General features: G+C 41.9%; 1 protein-coding gene across 4 annotated transcripts in view; it reads left to right on the top strand.

Annotated features, from left to right (window-relative positions):
- The window catches only part of ARFIP1 (ADP ribosylation factor interacting protein 1), a 64,480-nt gene extending 56,248 nt beyond the window's left edge, over positions 1-8,232 (top strand). For all 4 annotated transcript variants that reach the window (XM_054028863.1, XM_054028862.1, XM_054028861.1 and 1 more), the window contains 3 exons: positions 1,576-1,733; positions 3,210-3,384; positions 6,640-8,232. In XM_054028863.1, coding sequence (XP_053884838.1) covers positions 1,576-1,733; positions 3,210-3,384; positions 6,640-6,804 — 498 coding nt within the window. In that variant the 3' untranslated portion in view covers positions 6,805-8,232. The remainder of the gene's footprint in view (positions 1-1,575; positions 1,734-3,209; positions 3,385-6,639) is intronic.
- Positions 8,233-21,922: the final 13,690 nt, after the last annotated feature.

Genomic DNA, 21,922 nt, shown 5'->3' with positions numbered 1-21,922 from the left:
TGAACTAAAAGACTACTAACATACAAGTTTACTCTGTATAGTAAACAATTTTGCTCCTCATTTGTCACTAATGAAATGTCATTAGAATTGTTCTAGATCATCATTTCCTGTAAAATACAACAAGCCTGTGGTGTCTATGTTTGGGAATAGAGTGGGGCTCATGCAAAAGAGGTGAGGTAACAATGTGGATTAATCATTTTTTCTTTAGCAGATTAAAATGTTTAGTTCAGTTGTTTTATGAAAAATATGACCCCTTTTAGCTTCACTACGATGTTTTAGGTTCCTTTTCTTCCCCATCTTTGGCCGTTTCTCTCCCTTTTAGCTGTTTCTTTTTGTATTGTTTTCTCTGCATCTTCTTTCCTCTAGGCTTCACTCCCATTCGCTAAAATTATGAGATATGAAACAGTTAATGTTAACATTTTAAGAGCCCTAATTTGTCATTAGCGTTTACACCGTCAGTTGGTTACACTAGGTTCACATAGATTCATAGACAATAGGACTGGAAGGGACCTCGAGAGGTCATCGAGTCCAGTCCCCTGCCCTCATGGCAGGACCAAATACTGTCTAGACCATCCCTGATAGACATTTATCTAACCTACTCTTAAACATCTTCACAACCATGATAGCTAGAAATTTACTTTGGTAAATGAAAGCTCAGGTTATGCAGAATATGAAGATGCCATATAGAAAACACAAATACATCAATGAGTCTTATGTGTGGGAGCCTTGCATTAAAAGAATAATCATTGCAATCTGACATTGAAATCTTTTGCTATTGATAAATTGGTCCTTGCCTTTTGTCATACCTAAACTTGATTGCAATTCTCTTTGGCAATAACTTCCATCTTAATCATGCCCCTTAACATTTGTAGCTAATCTGTATTATTCCTTTTTTTCACCATCCATTATGATAGTACATTCTGCTGTCTCAGTCACTTATAACATATTAAAATAAATATCAGATCATGGTGTTCCAGGATATAATAACCACCCTTGTTCATTAATCAATACTGTTTACCCCCTGTGAATTTAGTTAACTATGCCTATTTTGCTGGTATAATTCGTGGTGTTACAATTGTCTTTAAGGGAGACACTGAATTTAGACTAATCCTAAATAGTTACAAAATGATAATCTGAAGATTTTTGGCAGTATTCTTTGAGGTGGTAATAAGGGTAATTTTTTTTTTTTTTATTTAGCCAAGATCCATAACTGTCTTCACAGTAGAATTGGTATCAAGAATAGGTGCTATCAATCCTGTTGGGACAGATTCTACTGAAATCAATGGGGTTTCATGGGAGAAACTTGAACAGTTGCTTGTAAAGGTCTAAAACAAAGGGATAGTTGTGGTTATGACTCTGAGCTTAATTTGTTGCCTAGACTATTGTAATCACTTATGTCTATTTAAATATACACACATTCAAACAGCAGTGATGAAATTGCATACAATATGGTCTATCATATCTGAGTTTTCCTAATAAGTATGTGTGGTTTTTTTCCCAGTGTTAATGAGTATCTGGGTAAATGACATGATTTAATTATAAACCACAGTATTTTTTTGTTGTTCTTTGTTATAGGAGGAATTTGGATACAATGCAGATACTCAGAAACTTCTAGCTAAAAATGGAGAGACCCTTCTTGGTGCTATTAACTTTTTTATTGCCAGTGTGAACACACTGGTGAATAAAACAATTGAAGATACGTTAATGACTGTGAAACAGTATGAAAGTGCCAGGTAGATATTTTGTGTCATCAGTTATTTTCATTTAACATACAGTCTTCAGGTTTAGTCCCTATGTTTGAACTGGTAAACAGTGTTGAAAAGTTTGTAAATATAACACAACTTTCATATTTTAAATCCTGAGTACGTTCCGTCTTTACACTTATATAATACTTCAAAATGATGTTTGAAATTTAAACTTGCAGAAAATTTTCTGTTAAACTCAGATCTTTCAGAAATGATTCTATTTAGGCCAGGTCTATATTAGAAGCCTACAGCGACACAGCGGTGCCGACACAGCGGTGCCAACACAGCGGTGCCGTTGTAAGATTTGCTCATGTAGCCATGCTATGCCGACAGGAAAGAGCTCTCCCATTGACATAATAACCACCTAAATGAGTGGCGGTAGCTATGTCAGCGAGAGCGTCTCCCGCCAACGTAGTGCTGTGCACACGAGCACTTATGCCGGCAAAACTTATGTCACGTGGGGGGGTGGGGCTCACATCCGTGAGCAACATACGTTTTGGTTTCCTATTGGGTAAAGATAGTTTGTTTGTTTGTTTTCCCCCTTCCCCGCCCTGGTAGAATAATAGTGGAAATTCTGGGCGGTTACGTATAGTCATGTATGAAGTAATGTTTCTGCATGAGAAATAAAATGTTCTTCCAGTTTCCTTTAGTGCATTCTTTAGATAACTGATTACCCAACTCGGAGACACTTATCCATAGTAAAATTGGATAAGCTTGGTGGCAACAAAGCCAGATTTCTCAATCTGCTTCCTGATAGTGTATATTAACCTTGAATAGTGGTCCATTCAGTCACTGACCAATCTTTGGAGTCTGCTGACTAGGTGCCAGCTGAATTGATGGGTATGGATACCTATCTGCTATGAACTAGATGAGACCAGTAATTCAGTGCCTAGTTAATATGGGGTCATGTACAAGCTAAATTAATTTCACGTAAGAGCTCTATCAAACATATCAGGTACAGGGCCGGCTCTGGCTTTTTGGCCACCCCAATCAAAAAAAAAAAAAAAAATCTGCGGCACGGCCGGAGCGTGGGTGCAGGACAGACGTTTTTCTGATTCCTTTTTCATACAGCAGTTCAGCTTACTATAGTACAAAGAACCATAGGATATGCCCCTGAAACTCCATCAACACTAATAGATCAGTGTGGCATCAATGAGGACACTGGGCTATGGCTTTATGGTGTGGCTGCTCACACCGTGGTGGAATGTGCAGGTGCTGATCACCCAAATTAACTCTGCAGTGAAGACATACTCTTATAACGTGGTTGAGTTGTTGGCATGTTCCCTCATCAGTATGATTTATGTTACACATGCTTTGATACATAAACAAAGTGTTGTCATTCTAGTACCTTTCATGAGCATTACATGCACTTGTATATTTGGTCCAGCTTTCTTTCTAATCTCCTGGTTTTGGTGTGCAAGTTTTGTGAAATTGTGGCTCATTTTAACTTTTTTTCCCTCCTAGGATTGAATATGATGCCTATCGCACAGATCTAGAAGAACTTAATCTTGGTCCCCGTGATGCAAACACTCTGCCAAAGATTGAACAGTCACAGCAGCTATTCCAAGTGCATAAAGAGAAATATGACAAAATGCGCAATGATGTATCTATCAAATTGAAATTTTTGGAGGAAAACAAGGTAAGCTACAACATCACCTCCTACACTGTGTAGTGGAGTTGCTTTTTGCTAGATTCTGTCTCCTGAGATTAGTATCTGATATAGCAGCACATTTTCTTGAAATACAGTCTGCTTCAAAATGTAAAACAAGAAAGAGAAGTAAACTAGATTGGTTTCTGGATTCTTATTGTACTATTGGAACATGCCTTCATGGAGTTAGAGACCTCAAGTCCCTCACTCTAAATTACTGAGGTAAAAGCATATAATAAAGATTTACTTGAATATATGAAAGTATTTCTACTGCACTTTTTCACACTTGTGTAATAGTGATCAATACATTGATTTACTAATTGATCTATGATTAGATTGTGGGCTCAAAATGCAGAGCATTATTACAGTGTTTGGTAATGCCTGCAGGAGGGATATGTGTAAAAGGCAGTGAGGAAGGGCAGTAAAGAGACCATTTCAAAACAATTCTTAATTAGGAGAAAGATTAAATAATTTTGGTGCCAAGATGTGTGTATTTAATTAATGTTAGATGAGGATTAGACTGAGGAACTGTAACGATTGTTCTACATGCCACCTTCAACTCAGAAGCAAAACTGTTCTATCTCTCAGCCTGGATCTAGGCAAGGGTCTGGTTCTTGGAGCAGTTTCCCTTTCTCATAGACTCTAAACAGGATTGCTTCTTCCTGCCCCTTTCCCTCACATACTCTCTGGTCCTGCAAGAGTTTTTCTTTTTCAGGCATGCAAGAGTCACCCCACCCCTATTTCTGTGAACTAGGAAAAATAAAGGCTTCTCATGCAAACATCTTACTACTTGTTTCTAACTGACACTACTGATCTCTGCATGGGTTTGGAAGTTAATAACGATGTCAGGGTTAGGATAAAATGAAGATAGGAAAAATCCATTTTGTCAAACTTATTTCCTCTTAGATAGGTATAAAAATAGAACAGTCTTATTAATATGTGCCTGGAATGGCTAGAGTCCTTTCCTATGACTGAAGTTACTGCAAATGCCCACAGGGAAGGGAGAGTTAGCAACCTCTATCTCTAACAATGGATGAATATTTTCAGTAGCACACCAGCTCATATTGCAAAACCTTGACATTGGTAACATTACCTGTTACGCTGGCACAGGCTGTTTTCTTAAACACACCAAAAAAAAAAACAACCCTAAAACCCTTGCAGGACTCTGACTTTTCAAGAGAAAGTGTTTTGGGCCAGATGTTCAGCTGGTGTAAAACAGCTTAGCTCCACTGAAGTCAATATGAGGCCTTGTCTATACTACAAAATTAAGTCGACCTAAGTTAAGTCATCGTACAGCCACCACAGTAATTACTATGGTGGCTCCTGTCCACACTGCCCGCTGTGTTGGTGGTGCATGTCCTCACCAGGAGCACTTCCACTGACTTAAACTGTGTGGGGCACAGGCAGCTGGAGCGCCTCCTGCCTTCGGGCCAACAGGCAATGCAAGTAACACAGTGTCTATGCAGACACTGTCACCCTAACTACGTCAACCTAAATACTATGCCTCTCGCGGAGGTGGAGTTATTAGGTCAATGTAGTGGGCAACTTAGATCTGCGGGAGCTGCCTTATGTCAACTTACCTCTGTAGTGTAGCCCAAACCTAAATCAGACAATACAGTTAGATTAAGTCCTTAACACAATGGGACAAGGTGGTAGAGAACAATAAACTAGTGGGGAGACGAAAAAGGAGAAAGTCTCAGCACATATTTACAAAAAACACCACTTCCCTCTGGTTTCCAGCTCTGCATCCACTGATTCAGCTCTTCTGAGCAATAAGATACTTTACTACACCGGCATCAGCATTAGGTCCAGAGGTTCAGATTCCTTCAAGAACATCCATACTGATAGAGCTCTGCCATCTGCAAATAAACAGCACACCAACAATGAATGGATTTGGCCCACCAGCATTTATAAATTGTACAGATTTGACATATTTAATGAATTGTTAGCCTATCTATTCAAGTACTTAGTTTGTTTGATTATCATTGTGCTGCTTAGTGGATTGCTTTCTGGCACAGTGACTAGTCACATCCTACCTAGTGAGTAGATGGACTGCCTAGTGTTTCAAAAGCAGACCGAAGATGTCAGGTCCTGGGCAAAATGCATATATTATGGGGTGAACATTTATTAGGAGAAGAAATAGTTGTAATAGATGCTTTTGTGATACTATCTGAGACCAGCAGTGTCCATTCAGAAAGGGCTGCTCACTACGCTGCATGACAGATTAAGGGCCCATCTATACTAATCTGGCAGGTTAGGCTGTAACCCTATTCCTTAGAAATCTTTTGTGAACATATTCCTGTTCACATTCTATATGTTAAACACCCCTATCCATACACAGGTGGTGGTAGATGTAATATGTATGGGTTTTAAGTGACCTCTGGGGAGATTATCAAAGGCACACTTGGCAGTTAAGTGCCTAACTGCTGTGTGCCTTTGAAAATCTCTCCCTTAGTGTCAACTCAGTCATCGAGGAAGAACAGGTGTTCTTAAATTACAAGTGAAGCTGAATTTTGTCTTTGGCTATTCCCTATCGTATCACAGATTCAGCAATCAGTTCAGTGCTATTGCCATTTCTGTTTTTAGAGGAGCCCCACATTAGAGTAGCACCATTGTTGCATGTCAGAATTTAGTTGCATTGGTAGGATATGTGAGGAAGCTTGCTTTTGCTAGGCCTAGCTGTAACAGGTTATAGTCCCATTGTCACAAGCACTGCACCCATGTCTTCACTATTTATTTTGAGAAAAATTGGCGACTCTCAGGAACTAATAAAGCTTAAAGGGGTTGGCAAGTGAGAATATATATATATATATAAAATCATTTATTGCAAAAAGTGTTGCAGAGTGGGTTGAATTTATTATAATACCTGAGGTTCTTACCCACGAAAGCTTATGCTCCCAATACTTCTGTTAGTCTCAAAGGTGCCACAGGACCCTCTGTTGCTTTTTACAGATTCAGACTAACACGGCTACCCCTCTGATACTTAGTTTTCATTGTGACCGGAAAAATCATGAAGTGGGGAATTGAATTTTTTTGAATTAATAGACCCTAATGACACTCAGATTGTATCACAAAAGGTTGGATTTTTGCATAAAATCTTAAATGTGTATTGAATAACTCTTCTCCATTAGTTTAGAGCCTGACTTTTTTAAATTGGTACATCCAATAAATCTCCTGTTATGTCTAAAGCCTCAAGTGTCAATCAAATGCCTCTTCATCTTTAACTCCCTCTGTCCTTGTCCACAGGTTAAAGTATTGCACAATCAGCTTGTTCTGTTCCACAATGCCATTGCCGCATACTTCTCTGGGAATCAGAAGCAGCTTGAACAGACACTTAAACAGTTCCACATCAAATTGAAAACTCCTGGAGTAGATGCTCCATCATGGCTTGAAGAACAGTGCTCAAATTAGAAAAGAGGAGCATTGTTTAACCTAGAATCTGTACATCTGATAAAAATTAAGGGGTTGGGATAGAAGGATTGTTGCAGTGATTCTTGCACAAACAGCTTTAATTTTTTCCCTTTTATAATACTGTAATTGAATATGGTGGGAGGGTGGTGTCTTTCAGGTGCCCAAGCATAATTTCTGTCATTTCAGATTTTGAGTACTCCTTTTGTATGTGAGGGTTGATGGCTATTTCTGTAGTTAAACAAAAAATATAGATTTGCACTGATAAGATATTTGTGGTTTCTGGTCATTGTGGTGGCTAGTCAAAATATTTCCAAAGGGAGGTTTACATGATTTGTACCAACATCTGATATTTTATATATGAATATATTAAACATCTTTAATGAATCATTTTCATGTAATTGTGTTTTAAAAAGGAGAGTAAAAATAATATTTTTCAGAGTAATAATATAAAGGCCTTCATGCAGTACCTGCACAGAGGCAACAGCTGTAATAGATGGCTGATTGACTCATGGAATTGCAGCAAATACCTTTTTTAAAGGTAGGTCTTTATCTGTCGATTGTATATTTAAAAACAAAAACTCTAAAGAAGCGAGAATCACTGTCAGTCTGAGGCTTCTAAGCACACATTTTAGCTTTGCACCAAGTGGCTAGCTGGGTGAAGCCAACCACTTACCATACTAATTCCATTTTTAAATGTTACTTTCTGCATGAAACAAATACCATACTAGCCTTAAATCACAGGTATGTGCCTTTTCATGAGATACTTCTTTCAACCAGTGTACATAATCCACAAGAGAGCCTTTTCTGTCTCTGTTCCCAACAAGGGAAATAATACTACATAATGCTATATTTCTTTCTACACTTTAGACTAAAATAAAACTTTGGTTAACATTGATGGATTGATGTGATGTTTATTTGAGAGAAAAATAGGGCCAGTATGATTAACTGTGGAGCATACTTCAGCAGCAGGGATAATGTGGCTGATATTTGTATGTTTCATTTCTCCATCAGTAGTGTAATCCTTATTTAAATGTAACTATATATGTTAATTTTATCATAGGCATTTTAAATTCAGTATATGTGAGAGTCCTCATTTGCACATGTTCCATTGCTTTGTGCTCTGTTAAGTAAAATGAAGTACTTAAGGACTATTACTTACAACTAATGTGGATGGTATGATTTATGTACTATATGTTCAAGTGTCTTTCAGCTGATGTTTCTTAAAAGTTTGTTTTCAGTGCTTAACACAATAATGTAACTATAAATCAAACATATTTACGTCATTCCTCATTAGTTTCATAGTCTGGCAGAGCCTTCTTTATTTTTGTATTCTGTCAGAATTTCTCTTGTAATCATTCCTTTTACATTTCCCCAGAATGTACCTCCATTGTGAATTTTTTATTCATATTAAAGGTGTTTGCTGCAATATCTTTTTCTTTGTCGATAACTACAAATAGAATTCTGCTGTAATTCTCTGCAGCAAAAACTCTGAGAACCACCAGGTGAACACAACACTTCAGTTTTAGTAAATGAGCACTGGGAGCATGGTAACAGTTTTATAACCTACCACAGGGTGAGTTGACATTATACGCAAGTTAAAATCCAGTGCAAACAAATCTACTTGTGAATAAATGTCAGTGATTTTATGTTGAAGCCACTTAAATAGGTGAGCTGATACTATTAAGGATGAATGCACATCACTGCTGTTCATAATCACTGTTTTGCAGGGCTTCAGTCGTGCCAGAATACTCCAGAACGCCATCCCAGCGCTTTAGCATAGGTGCCAACTCCATGGGTGCTCCGGGGTTGAGCACCCACGGGGAAAATTTAGTGGGTGCTCTGCACCCACCGGCAGCCAAGCTTTGGATTTTTGCAAGTGTGTGTGTGACTGTGCAGGTGAAGTGTCTTTTGCAAATAGCCATATGACGGCACAGGAGACTCATTGAGGGCAGAGAGACAGCAGAGACGTGAAGGTGGTAGACTCCTATGCTGGTACTTCAATGCCAGCTGTCAGAGCAGTAAAGGAAAAATAATTCTTCTAAAATACACATCCCAGTATATCTTCCCTGCCTGAATTGGATCTTTAAGGCTGAAACTTGTGCTGCGTCAGGCTAACCCTGGCCTGGGAGGAAATAACGGGGCAAAAATGGTGAGTGCGAACTCAGTTTAAATTCCTGTTTTTTATCTTGCCCCCCAAGGCAAGACCATTAACTGCTAGTGTTGCTGTTAGACCTGCTTGGATGTTGAATTGCTGGATAAGACATTCCAAATATTACGTCAGTATTAATTTTACTTTGTTCCTCCACTCCCTTTTCTCATTCTATATACTACTCATGGAATGGGTCAGGAAGCTGATGTTTTGTATTGCAATGTAATGTTTCCAGCCCAACCAATTCTAGTACTTCTGGTAAGAGAGTTTCCTACAGGTGTATCTTGCTGATTGTTTTCTTAATACTTGCATTTGGCAGTCCATACTCTTATTTATCCAGGTGTTCAGATACTAGAGTTACAGGAGCTACTAAGTACCTGTATAGATGCTGTACACCTCTGTGTCCATGTCTACACTACAAAATTGTCGACCTAATTTATGTCAGCATAGTCACCACAGTTATTAAATGGCTTGTGCGTGACCTCACCAGGAGCACTTGTATTAGTTGTTTCAGAGTAGCAGCCGTGTTAGTCTGTATCCTCAAAAAGAACAGGAGTACTTGTGGCACCTTAGAGACTAACAAATTTATTAGAGCATAAGCTTTCGTGGACTACAGCCCACTTCTTCGGATGCATATAGAGTGGAATAAATATTGAGGAGAGCTATATATATATATATATACACACACACACATACAGAGAGCATAAACAGGTAGGAGTTGTCTTACCAACTCTGATAAGCCAATTAAGTAAGAGAAAAAAACGTTTGAAGTGATAATCAAGATAGCCCAGTACAGACAGTTTGATAAGAAGTGTAAGAATACTTCCAAGGGGAGATAGATTCAATATTTGTAATGGCTCAGCCATTCCCAGTCCTTATAAGGTTGGTTGAAATTTGGTGTGCCTCACGGTGCCCGGGGATGGGGGAGGCAAGGGGTAGTGTTAATGATCTATGTTAGTAGTAATTTGACTGTAGGGTTCCCAAGTTACAGCCCCCTCAAAGAAACTACTGCCTTGTACTTAAACTGGAGAGGTGCTAATGACAGACCTAGGTGAGATTGATGGTTGTGAACTCACTTTTCTATTAACATAACTAAGGATAAGTTAATCACAGGTCCTCCCCTAGGACAAAAGGAGTTTTTGGATTGAAGGTACATCTACATGGCAATTAAGGCCATGTCTGCACTACCATTTAAGTCTGCAAAACTTGTGTGAAAAACACACACCCCTGAGTGACATAAGTTTCACCGGTATAAGTGGTAATGTGCCCAGTGCTATTAGGGTTGCCAAACCACCAGGATTGGCCTGGAGTCTCCCGGAATTGGCATTGATCTCCCGGTGACCAGCGGGAGAGCTCCTGCCGACATAGCTACCGCTGCTCATTGGGGGTGGTTTAATTATGTCGACGGGAGAGCTCTCCCATCGGCATAGAGCAGCTCCACGAGACATTGGTACAGCTGTGCCACTGTAAGGTCTCTAGTGTAAACATAGCCTAAATACCTGTGGCTGGCTGGTGCCAGCTGACGGGTTGTTTAGTTGAAGTGTAAATGTTTGGGCTCAAGCTAGAGCCTAGGCTCTAGGACTCTGCAAGGGGGGAGAGTCCCAGAGCTCAGGTTGCAGCTGGAATGTCTACACCGTAGTTAAACAGCCCTTTAGCCAGAGCCCTGCGAGCCCAAGTCAGCTGGTATGGGCCCACCATGGGTGTTTAACTGCAGAGTAGACTTATTCTGAGGGGCTTCAATTTGTGAGTCATGGATAGCAATTTTATTTTAGGGGGAAGATAATCAAAGTCTTTCAGGAGGGAGGGATAACTAGGCGCGTGAATACTTCCTGGGAGGGATATTAGGAGGAGGAGAGGAGTGTGGGGCTGTAGGGAGGGGAAGGGTTTTTTGAGGAGGGGCGAGAGGTTGGGGACTTAGGTGAGGGAGGTGTCAGGGTTGGGGGAGTAGAGGTGGGATTCTGGGATGGGGAATGTTTCGGTGAGTGGCAGGGTAACGGGGAAATAGGGGCAGGGGCACCTGTCAGTCCCATATTCTCCCCTGCTGGGGGTGTGCCCAGATCTGGGGACTCTTGGCTCTCCTGGGAGGTCCATGACCATCTGCAGCAGTTGGACTTCTCCCTCCTCCCCCCATGTAAGTGTGTGTGGGGGGGCAAGTCCTTCTGGGAGGGTCTGAGACACCCCCCCCCCCCTCCACACACTCTCACTCTCCATGAGCCAGGATCTAGAGAAGTCTTGCCTCTTTGGGTGGGGAGCTGAGAAGGGGCATACTTCATGCATATCTCAGGCTCTAAAGCACTCTAAAGGGGGATGGGAACACCTACTGCGATGAATGGAGTAATTCACACATCTCAGAGCTATTGTTTCAGTTTGTATTCATCTCCATGGGGTGGTCTTATTCAGTTGTAAAGCCTCCTCACTCTTCTGTTGGAGTCACTGACGTTTTAAAACTCCATCAATTGTAATTGACGGCCCAAGCTGTCACCTCACACCTGTAATTTGAACTCTACAATTGACTGGAGAGGAGGTTCAGAATGAGCTCTTCCTGAATGTCCAACAGAGTCTCACCACTTCACTACTATCAGCCCCACTTACTATAGAAGAAATAAACAAGACCTTCATGACCCAGAAAAGCTGCTGCCCAGATAGCATCTATCCCATGTTCCTTTAGAATTTAGGGCCAAAGTGATGAGCATCAGTGACAGACCTAGTCAGTACTGTACATTCTGCAGGGAAGATCCCTAAAAGCTTGCATGAAGTGATGGGGGACAGGAATGGAGGGAGCGAGTTCTATGGGAATCTCTGTGTACCTAACTCTAGGCGGGAGAAACAATAGTGTTTAATTTTTTCCCTCTTTACGTGGCATCCCTCTTTGAAAGTGTGCAGTGGATGGGGGTGAGGATGAGCTGGGGGAGAGGGAGGGAATGAGTCCTAGGGGATCACTTGTGTAGCATCATCAACTCAGGATAAACATGTATGAAGCTGTAACATCCTCCTCATAACAAAGTTTAGTCATAAACTGAAATCCCATCCTATAAAAACCCAAAGATTTAATCGTGTGGCAATAATAATAATGATGAAAGCAATGGGAACTCTTACAGGGCTGTGGCTCGATGCCCTGGTCCTGCTCTTTCTCCAAGCTGGTCACTAGGTCCACCCCCAAATCAATCCTCAGAAAATGGGCCCGAAATGTTAAATGTTAATCCATCCCGCTGGATTGTTCCATGGTATGCTCTTGGGACAGTGAGTTCCCTGTGGTTCTATTCACTTCTCCTTTCTCCAGCCCCCCAGTGAGACCCTCTGCTTGCAGGAGGATGTCATGTAAGATGGAAGGCTCTATACTAGGGGCTGTGACAAGCTCCCTGTCGAGTTCCTCGTGCAGGGGGAGAGGGGTGCCAGGCATGTCACCAGACCTATTGTTTGTGGCCTTGCCCTTGCAATATGCGGCCTTCAAATGTTTGAGCCATTCCCTACACTGCACTGCTCTGCTGTCGAATGGATGCCCTGCTCTGCCAGCCTCTCTGAGATTCTTATAAATGTGCATATATGTCATGCGCTCTTGCTAAAGTCCTGCTCCTTGGTATGTATACACACCCCAGCTGTTCACTAGCATTCTGGTGCGTCTCCAGCTGCCTGGTAATGTGCTGGGAGGGACAAAATTCAAAGGGCCAGTCAAGACTGATTTGAGCAAGTTGTGGAAGTGGAGCCATCCACACACAAAAAGAAGGGTTAAACTTTGAGCACGGGTATAGAAATAGTAGGTAGTTTCTGTCCATAGGAAAAATTGGGAGGAAAGTGAGGAGACTGAAAGGCCGGAAGAGAGAGAGGAACAGGCATTTGGGGGAGTTATGGTGTGGAGACTATGTAGACTTGAGGGCAGGTCACCAGGCCATTGTTATAATCCATAGTAGAAAGTGGGTGGCTAAAGCAGCTGGTCACAGGTCAATGCATGTTCTTACCCCATTCCCCCAGGCAAGCATGCCAGCTGGGTTTCAGTATGCCCCTGAACACACAACCTTAGGCATTGAGTGTGGATGATGGGGGATAGGAGCAATAACCATCCCCTTTCAGCATGCAGAAAGTTGGAAGTGTAGATGCAGTCAGCCTTCACTCCAGGCACTGTCTGTCAGTCTGGTTACAGGAGTAATGACTATCCCAGATCCTCATGCGTACCCTTTCCAGGTCACCCACTAAGACTGATGTGAGGAGAATCCAAGCTTCTGTGGTCTGGATCACCAGTGTGTTTCAAGCTCCTGGAGCCTGAAGAGTCCTGCCACTGCCCCTGTCTCAGGCTCCGTAGGCACACACACAACACAGATTTTGTCTGGCATGATCCTCCTCTGACTGTTGGAACCCAGAGTCCAGCTGTCTTGCCCTTCTCTGGGCACAGCACTGACCGTTCAGACTCCTCAGTATGTAAACACACCCCTCTCCCAGTACTCCACCCAATAGATGTGAAGCTTCTGCTTTATAGTTTAATTCCCTCAGGGGCAGTTCTGAAGCAGTCAACACACATGCACACATTTTCCTCACTCTAACATCTTTATGCTCTTATATTTAATCATGTGACGCACAGGAGATCCTACAAGACAATAAAACATCCTAAATGCAATGCCCCTCATTAGCTCACCCTGCAGGGTGATCTGTGAGCTGGCAGGCAGGGTCTTCCACCCCTTTGCCTACCCAGCACCTGCAGCAGCCTCCCTCATCTGGTGCAAAATGTCTCTCTCTTCCACAGGTCCTCCCTGTAAGACTCCTGCTGGGGTCTTTGGCATTTTACATTATTCCCCCTTCTCTTCAGACAAGGAGGAAGTGTCTCCTCCGACCTAGGCAGAGCAAACCTATTGTCCCAAGGTGTTTTACTTTGAACGGATGATCACTGAGTGCTGATCATTCACCATTGTCTCTGGCCTGGCAAAGACATGACACAACTCTATAGGCTTTACATTACAGTAATTTCATGATACAATTTCACAACAATCATTCACAGTTCTAAAGTGGTACAGCCCAAACCCCCAAATCTTCACAACAGAAACATTTCTATTCTAGGGAGTGAAGACTTCAGAGCCATGCATTCCTTGCTTGTGGCATGGGGGGCCTGGGTACAGCAGAGGGGGAAAGGGCCAGTTGTGTGTGTGTGGGGAGGGAGCAGCAGGCAACCCATCAGAGGCATGGCTGGAGAGGTATGCCAAAGCATGGCTGGTGGGGCCCAGCTGATGAGTGCCTGGGTAATAGGGTGACCAGATGTCCCGATTTTATAGGGACAGTCCTGATTTTTGGGTCTTTTTCTTATATAAGCTCCTTTTACACCGCACCCCGTCCTGATTTTTCACACTTGCTGTCTGGTCACCCTACTGGGTAAGTAAATTGCAGGACAATGATATGTACAATGGCCTCAATGACTTCTAATGCCTATCAACACATGTTTTCCTGTTCAATGAACAAAGATTCAATTGGAAAAACAATGTTTATACAGAGTTAAGGTTGCTTTGTGATCTGTTATCCCCTGGCAGACCACTGAGTTGAGCAAAACTCAAGCTTCTGAAAACCAGGAAATGCAGAGTTAAGTTTGCCCATGCACAAACATTAGTGCACTGTTTGCATTTCCTTGTGCCAAGCAGGAGGGAAAGCACTCTGCACCTCGCCACTCTTTCTTCCTGCATCAGGTCATTGTAGCACTCAATGCTTGTGTAGATGGAAACTGTGGTGGTGCAGCTACGCTCTTGCACTGGGTACTCCCAGGACCGGCTCTAGGCACCAGCAAACCAAGCACGTGCTTGGGGCGACACAATTTCAGGGGCGGTATTCCAGCCACCTTCGGTAGTTGCGCTCTCGGAGGTTTGGGGGATTTTTTTTGTTTTCTTTTGCTTGCGCAAAAATCCTAGAGCCGGCCCTGGGTACTCCCAGCAAAATCCCACAAAGCTGCAGTCCCTTCAGTACTCATAATGTGTAATGTCTCCTGTACTTCTGCTGATTGACTTGATTTGAATCCCTGGAGTTCCTGTAATTTTATGCATAGAATCTCTTAGAGGCCCCATGCATGCAATCTTTTATATATTTTCTTTCAAAAGATAATCTTTTACCCGATGTGGTGTATGCACTAAGACATAATATACTAATTGGTACAATTCCCACTTTTCTTCAGTCTCTTTCCAACTGTGAATTGCTGTTTCTACAAATCTCTGCTTGGGGGGCTTGTGCTGAGAACCCCACTGTAGATCCCCGCAGTACACTGCCACTGCTACGTTTGGAGGGAGGCCTGAGGATGGACATGCTGAACAAGACAGAACGTGCAGAGTCACTTTGCCAGTACAAGTTACAACAAACAATCCAATTTTTATCATTTGAACATCTGCCTTACCCCCCTCTAATCCTTACCAAATTTGGTTATCAAAATGATTTCCGTAGTCCATTGCTCTGAGTAGGTCCTTCCCCTCTTTAATGTCCTTCATTTGCTGCTGTAGTGAGTTCAAGCTTCTTTTTCTGACCTTCAAAGCCCTTTACCACTTTGCACCCCACTTTATCTTCTCTTGTCTCTTATTGCAACAACCTTTGATCTGTCCATGATGCTATCCTCATCTTCCACCTCTCTCCCATCAAGCTGTCTGCTTCTCCCACAACCATTCACACCTTTTACCATGCCACCCTTTCCACACTAAAAAAAGAACAGGAGTACTTGTGGCATCTTAGAGACTAACAAATTTATTAGAGCATAAGCTTTCGTGGACTACAGCCCACTTATACGAAGTCCACGTAAGCTTATGCTCTAATAAATTTGTTAGTCTCTAAGGTGCCACAAGTACTCCTGTTCTTTTTGCGGATACAGACTAACACGGCTGATACTCTGAAACCTTTCCACACTGAACACTTTTGTTGTGCAGATCTTATAACAATTACCTTCTTCTCTTTAGCCCTTGAAGCGCTCTTCTTTTGTGAGGCCAACATGAAATGAACCAAATTATAAAGGCTGGTCGTGGAGTAGTTTAATATAGTTAATATTTAAACAGGAATAAACAACCCAAAAGAACATTGATTCTGTCTTATACCTCTCCCTGTTCGTCTGTCACTTGTCTTTTCACAGTAGCCTGGATAATTTTGTAGAATTACTGGAGAATTTTGAAATTTAAACCAGTGATACATGCATGGGGTCATGCATAAAATTGCTATCAATGGTGTACAGCTGTTTGCACCATAATTCAGATTGCAATTGTTCTTAGCAAGACTAATTTCTATGTCTATTTGCACGTATTGTATTAATGTAGATGGCAAATGCTGGTGGTGCCATGTCTTGAACAACTTGATCCTACCAGTGTGTGGGGCCATGTTACTGACCCCAAAGCAGCATTAAATGTCTCTTTCAAATAACAGCTGGACACAGTTACTACAGATGTGGAGGAGAGGGAGCCTTCCTGAGTTGCAGTAGGATTTTCATTAACTCCCCAGGCCCATGCTATACTGCTGCCCCTAGGCCTTATTAAATACTTGGCAATGAATTTTCAAAACTTGTAAGAGAAAACCAGTTCTCAAAGTAAAGAGCAATCATTGATAATTCTACTGAGGGTATGTCTATGCTACCGAGACTATACCAGCATATCTGTGGTGACATAGCCCTGTAGTGTAGATGCAGCCTAGTCCAACAGAAAGGGTTTTTCTGTCAGTGTAAGAACTCCACCTTCCCAACCAAAGTTAGCTATGTCGATGGAAGCCCTTTTCCATTGACGTATCTGTGTCTATACTAGGAGATTTTCTGGAATAGCTATGTTGGTCAGGGGTGTGGTTTCTTCACACCCCCGAGTGACGTAGCTGTGCAGCTATAACTTCTCCACATAGACCAGGCTTTAACCTCCATTTGAGAAGGTTGCAAATATGGTTACGTTTCTGAGAGCGTAATGGAAGTTGACTTCTTTTCCCACAATTCCCTTAGGATCCCTAAACCCCTTTCCACAATACACCACTTGAAGGAGTTGTGTTGAGAACTGTGGAATAGGTATCCCCATGGCTGGACAACTGCAGTGCTTGACTAAAGTGCTATATTTGTATGTGGAGCAGAATTGTACTGGAAAGAGAATGGTTAGGGTCAGTAACAGCACAATTCTCTTGTGTAGATGCATCCATTGTAAGGTCTTCTGGACAGGGATAGTGTCTCACTATGCCCCCAATCCGAAGCTTATTGAAGCTCAGTGAAATTTTGATTATGCCCTATATCTTGAACAGTGTTTAGCAAGGTGTGCGTGCTACTGTAATATAAATAGTTACACATACAACATTGTTAAAAGACCTTTGTTAGAGTGCAAAGTCAAGCACTCAAAAGTTAGGAAATACCAAAATTTAGGTTGCCTGGACAATCTTAATTTGGTCCATTTGTGCATATATATTATGATACAGCCTTTAACAATGTGTTCACATGCTATTTTTTCCCCTGAGATTCCTTCTTCATTTGGTACCCAAGATGGACAATGCTCACTTAAGCACCTATTTAGTATTTCTTTTCCTCCTTGTTCAGTGTGTGTCCTTATGCTTTATTGACTGCACAATAGTTAAGCCCTGCTCTGAAGACAGGACTGCTAATTTCCTCATAAGGTTTTCCAGTGGTGCTCATCAGTGTAGCACCTGAGTGCATCCCAAACACTAATAAATGCATTTTCGCAATATTCCTGTGATGTGTATGTGGGTATTATCTCCATTTTACAGATGGGGAACAGAAGCACAAAGGTTAAGAGTTTCCACTAGCTTTGGGTGCCAAATCTGAGATACTTGGGACCTAATTTTTCAGTGTATTTCGCGTTATAGAGCACTTCATATGCTTAAAGCATGGCTCCCATTGTCTACAGTTGTACCTGAATGCTCAGGATGTCTCCAAATCAGACCCCAGGATCTTAAATCAAGCACCCAGAAAATGAGGAACACAATTAGTGATCACCTCTGAAAACATTGGTTTAAATGATATCATAAATTAAAAGTCCAGAAGGGACCATTGTGATCATGTAGTATGACCTCCTGTATACACAGATCATAGAACTTCCCCAAAATAATTCCTACAGCATCTCTTTTAAAAAAATAAAACAAATCTGATCTTGATTTTAAAATTGCCAGTGATGGAGAATCCACCAAATTCTTGCTAAATTGTTCCAAAAGTTAATTTCTCATTGTTAAAAAATTATGCCTTATTTCCAGTCTGAGTTTGTCTATCTTCAACTTTCAGCCGTTGGATCATATTATACCTTTTTCTGCTAGATAGAAGAGCCCATTATTAAATATTTGTTCCCCACATAGGTACTGATAGACTGTAATCAAGTGACCCCTTAACCTTCTCTTTGTTAAGCTAAATAAATTGAGCTCTTGAAGTCTATCACTATCAGGTATGTTTTCTAATCCTTTAATCATTCTCGTGACTTTTCTCTGAACCCTCTTCAGTTTATAAACATCCTTCTTGAATTGCTGACACCTGAACTGGACACAGTATTCCAGCAGTGGTCGCACTAGTGCAGAATAGAGAGGTAAAACAACCTCTCTACTCCTTGAGAGTCCCCTATTTATGCATCCCAGAATTGCTTTAGCTGTTTTGATCAGTGTCGCACTGGGAGCTTGTGATCACCATGACCCTCAAATCTGCATTTTTCAGTCACTACTTCCCAGGATAGAGTCCCCTGTCGTGTACATATGGACGACATTCTTTGTTCCTAGATGTATATACATTTGTATTTAGCCGTATTGACACACACATTTTTTGCTTGCACTCAGTTTACCAAGCAATCCAGATCAGTGACCTGTCCTCTTCATTAATTACCACTCTCCCAATTTGCGTCATCTGCGAACTTTATCAGTGATGATTTTACTTTTTCGTCCAGGTCATTGATAAAAAAATGTTAAATAGTCTAGCATCACAAAGGAACTCTGTGGCAGAGGCAGGGAGAAAATCAAGTTCTCCAGGACAGCATTCAACTGTCTTAACCGTGAGACCATCCTTACTCTTCCTGCAATCCCGCCTCATCCACCATACACTTTCCAACTTCTGCAACAAATGAGGCAGGGATCCTACAGACAACAGTCTCCTTCACAACACAACCCTGATTCATGTCCAGATCATGTCCATCCTGTGCACTGAGTGAGGCAGGGGTCTTGTGAAAAAAAAAGTGTGTGATCATATCATTAAAAACTGTATCATAATGCACAAGGGAGCAAAATTAAGGTTGAATCAGCTCCTTTAATTCTGACATGTTTTAACTTTAAAGTGCTTGACTGTGCAACCTTAATAATGTTTGTAATGTAATTTTGTATGTATTCTTAGGTCTTAAATAAAGCAAACTGGAAAAAAACAAATTCCATCATGTGGCATCATATGAAAACCCAGGAGGGTTGAAACCTTCAATCCATCACACAGACCTCTGCCATCTGAGTAATTGATAGCAGTAACAGGTTGTCATCCTATGTGCAGACCAACATTAGAGAGGGATGAGACATGCACTTTGCCAGTGGATTTCACATGTATTTGCTTACAACACAGGAATGGTGAGACTCGGGGCAGGTCTTCACTATGGGGGGAGGGGAGAGTCGATTTAACATATGCAAATTCAGCTACGCGAATAGCGTAGCTGAATTTGACCTATCTGAGCCGACTTACCCCGCTGTGAGGATGGCGGCAAAATTGACCTCTGCGGCTCCCCGTCGATGGCGCTTACTCCCACCTCCACTGGTGGAGTAAGAACGTCGATTCGGGGATCGATTGTCGCATCCCGACGAGACGCGATAATTCGATCCCCGAGAGATCGATTTCTACCCGCCGATTCAGGCGGGTAGTGTAGACCTAGCCTCAGGAATATTGGGTTCTATTCCAGGCTCTTGAGGGGAGTGTGTTCTAGTGGACACAAATCTTCTGCCCATTCCTCCCCGAAGCCCTCTAACCTGTTACAGTCTTGTCTCTTTCCCACCAAGTCTTCCTCCCAGTTCCACTCTCTTTGCCTACCCAGTGCTCTCATCTCCATTCCTCAGGCTTCTCAACCCAGGCTCCTACTATCACCCTTCAGACTCCCCAGCCCAGTGCTCTTACATAGTCATTCCCAGTTCCCCTGGCTCTGCCCACAGGGTTCTCATCTAATCCGTCTCCCCACTGGCCCATGTCCTTTATCCCTACTGGAGTCCCAGTCTCCTCTGGGCTCCTTGTTCATTTCAGTGTCCCTCCCTCCCTCCATCTCCTTGTCCACCTAATCGAAGTCTCCCTACCCCCAGACTCCTCATCTGATCTCGATCTTCCTACATCTATGGGGTCTGATTCCCCTCTCCCTCTCCCTGCACCCCTGCTTCTTGTCCCCTCTGTATCTGAATCAGACAGTTTCTTCCTCCATGTTGCCTGGGCCCAGCTGGAGTTTGCTGAGTGTATGTCCACGCTGCACCGGGGAGCAAGCCTCTCAGCCTGGGGAGACAGATTCGTATTACTGGAGTGTGACCTAGCCCATGACAAAACAGCGCTGTGGACATTGTGGCTTGGAGTGCAAGATGGTGCCCTAGGCTTGAGAGCCCAAGCTCCCACCTGAGCTGCAACATCCACACTAGTATTTTTAGCATGCAAACTGTGAGCCCTGCTAGTGTGAGTCTGTTTACTTGTGCTGGGAGGCTTGCTCCCACCTGCAGCGTAGACACATCCTGAAAGCACAGGCGAGATGGGTTCCCTGCTATCAGTTCAGGTGCCCAGACCCAGAGCCCGCAATGGCCCACCATAGCCCAGAGCTGCAGTTGCAGGGAAAATTCTGCTGAGCCCCATGCTGGAGCATGCCCACGGCAAGACAGAAGCTGCAGGGAATGTAGCTGCTCAATCAAAACTAAGAAGTCTCTACAGAGCATGTGCAAACTGTGAAATCTCAAAAGTTTATAACTTGGCCAAATTTGGGCAGATTTTCCATACTGATGACAAAAGGCACATTCCTGACACAAAGGCCACCCCTTCTGTCAAAATTCAAGCCCCTGTTCCAAAGCATAGAAAAACCTGAGCTTTTCAAAGAAAAGGTTGTTGGATTTTTTTTTAAATAAGCAAAACAATGTATGTTTTCCTTAGCTTTATTCTCTGAAATGACTGAAATTAAAACAAAAATAATAATTCGGCCAGAGGCAGACACCCAGAATGGAAAATTTCAGCCCAAATGGTTCAGCTTTCACAAAGTTATGAACAACTGAAATCGGGGTGTTCTAATGTTAAGTGTTGGGCAACTTTAGTAGGCTACCAGCCCTACCTATCATGAAAAATGTATTAAGTCGACCTCACTAGTGTAGACAATGAAGGGATAGTGTATGCTGTCAACAAAAACACTGTTTGAAGTTTATAGCATATTCAGGCCAGTTTCCAAAGCTGCTGTTTACTTTAACACATTACTGTTATCTCACTCTAGAAAAAAATCTGAATACTTTCATCCTCCATTATTGTAAATGTAGCTCTTTTTAAGAGTACAAAGGCTTCTGATGAATTCACCTGATCACTCTAATTTAATGATCAAATAGAATAGTGTGGCTTATTTAAATTTCACTAATGAGAACAAAGCTATTTACATCACTTGAACAAAGCCGGTAGCAGCCTTAATTACAAATCCTCTATTTTTAATGGGGTTTGTAATGCAGATTCCCAAAACCCAGGCTGAAACTCTCCATGCCCAAACTCACTTGTCACACTTACAAAAACTATAAATAAATCAAATGCAATTTGGTTTTGGAATTGTAAATACTTTTATTTGTTTATTTCTTGAAACAAAACATTGAGACCACTTTGTACATAATGTGAGTTAATTCTTCCTCTTGGTGGGAGTAGTAAGCATAAAACATGCCATGTAGTTATAAATATGAGTTAGGACAGATACCAAATAAATTACCTTTCTAGTGTTTCACTTTGATTTTTAATTACCTAACTATAGAAGCATCTATCTGTTAGTTTTAGTATAGCTGAAACTGTATGAACAAAAACGCTTTAGATCAAGTATTTATTCATTA

This window comes from Malaclemys terrapin, chromosome 5 (assembly GCF_027887155.1).
Source record: "Malaclemys terrapin pileata isolate rMalTer1 chromosome 5, rMalTer1.hap1, whole genome shotgun sequence".
Taxonomy (NCBI): Eukaryota; Metazoa; Chordata; order Testudines; family Emydidae; genus Malaclemys; species Malaclemys terrapin.
Note: the sequence above shows the minus strand (reverse complement) of the source record. Positions and strands in the feature narration are given on the sequence as shown.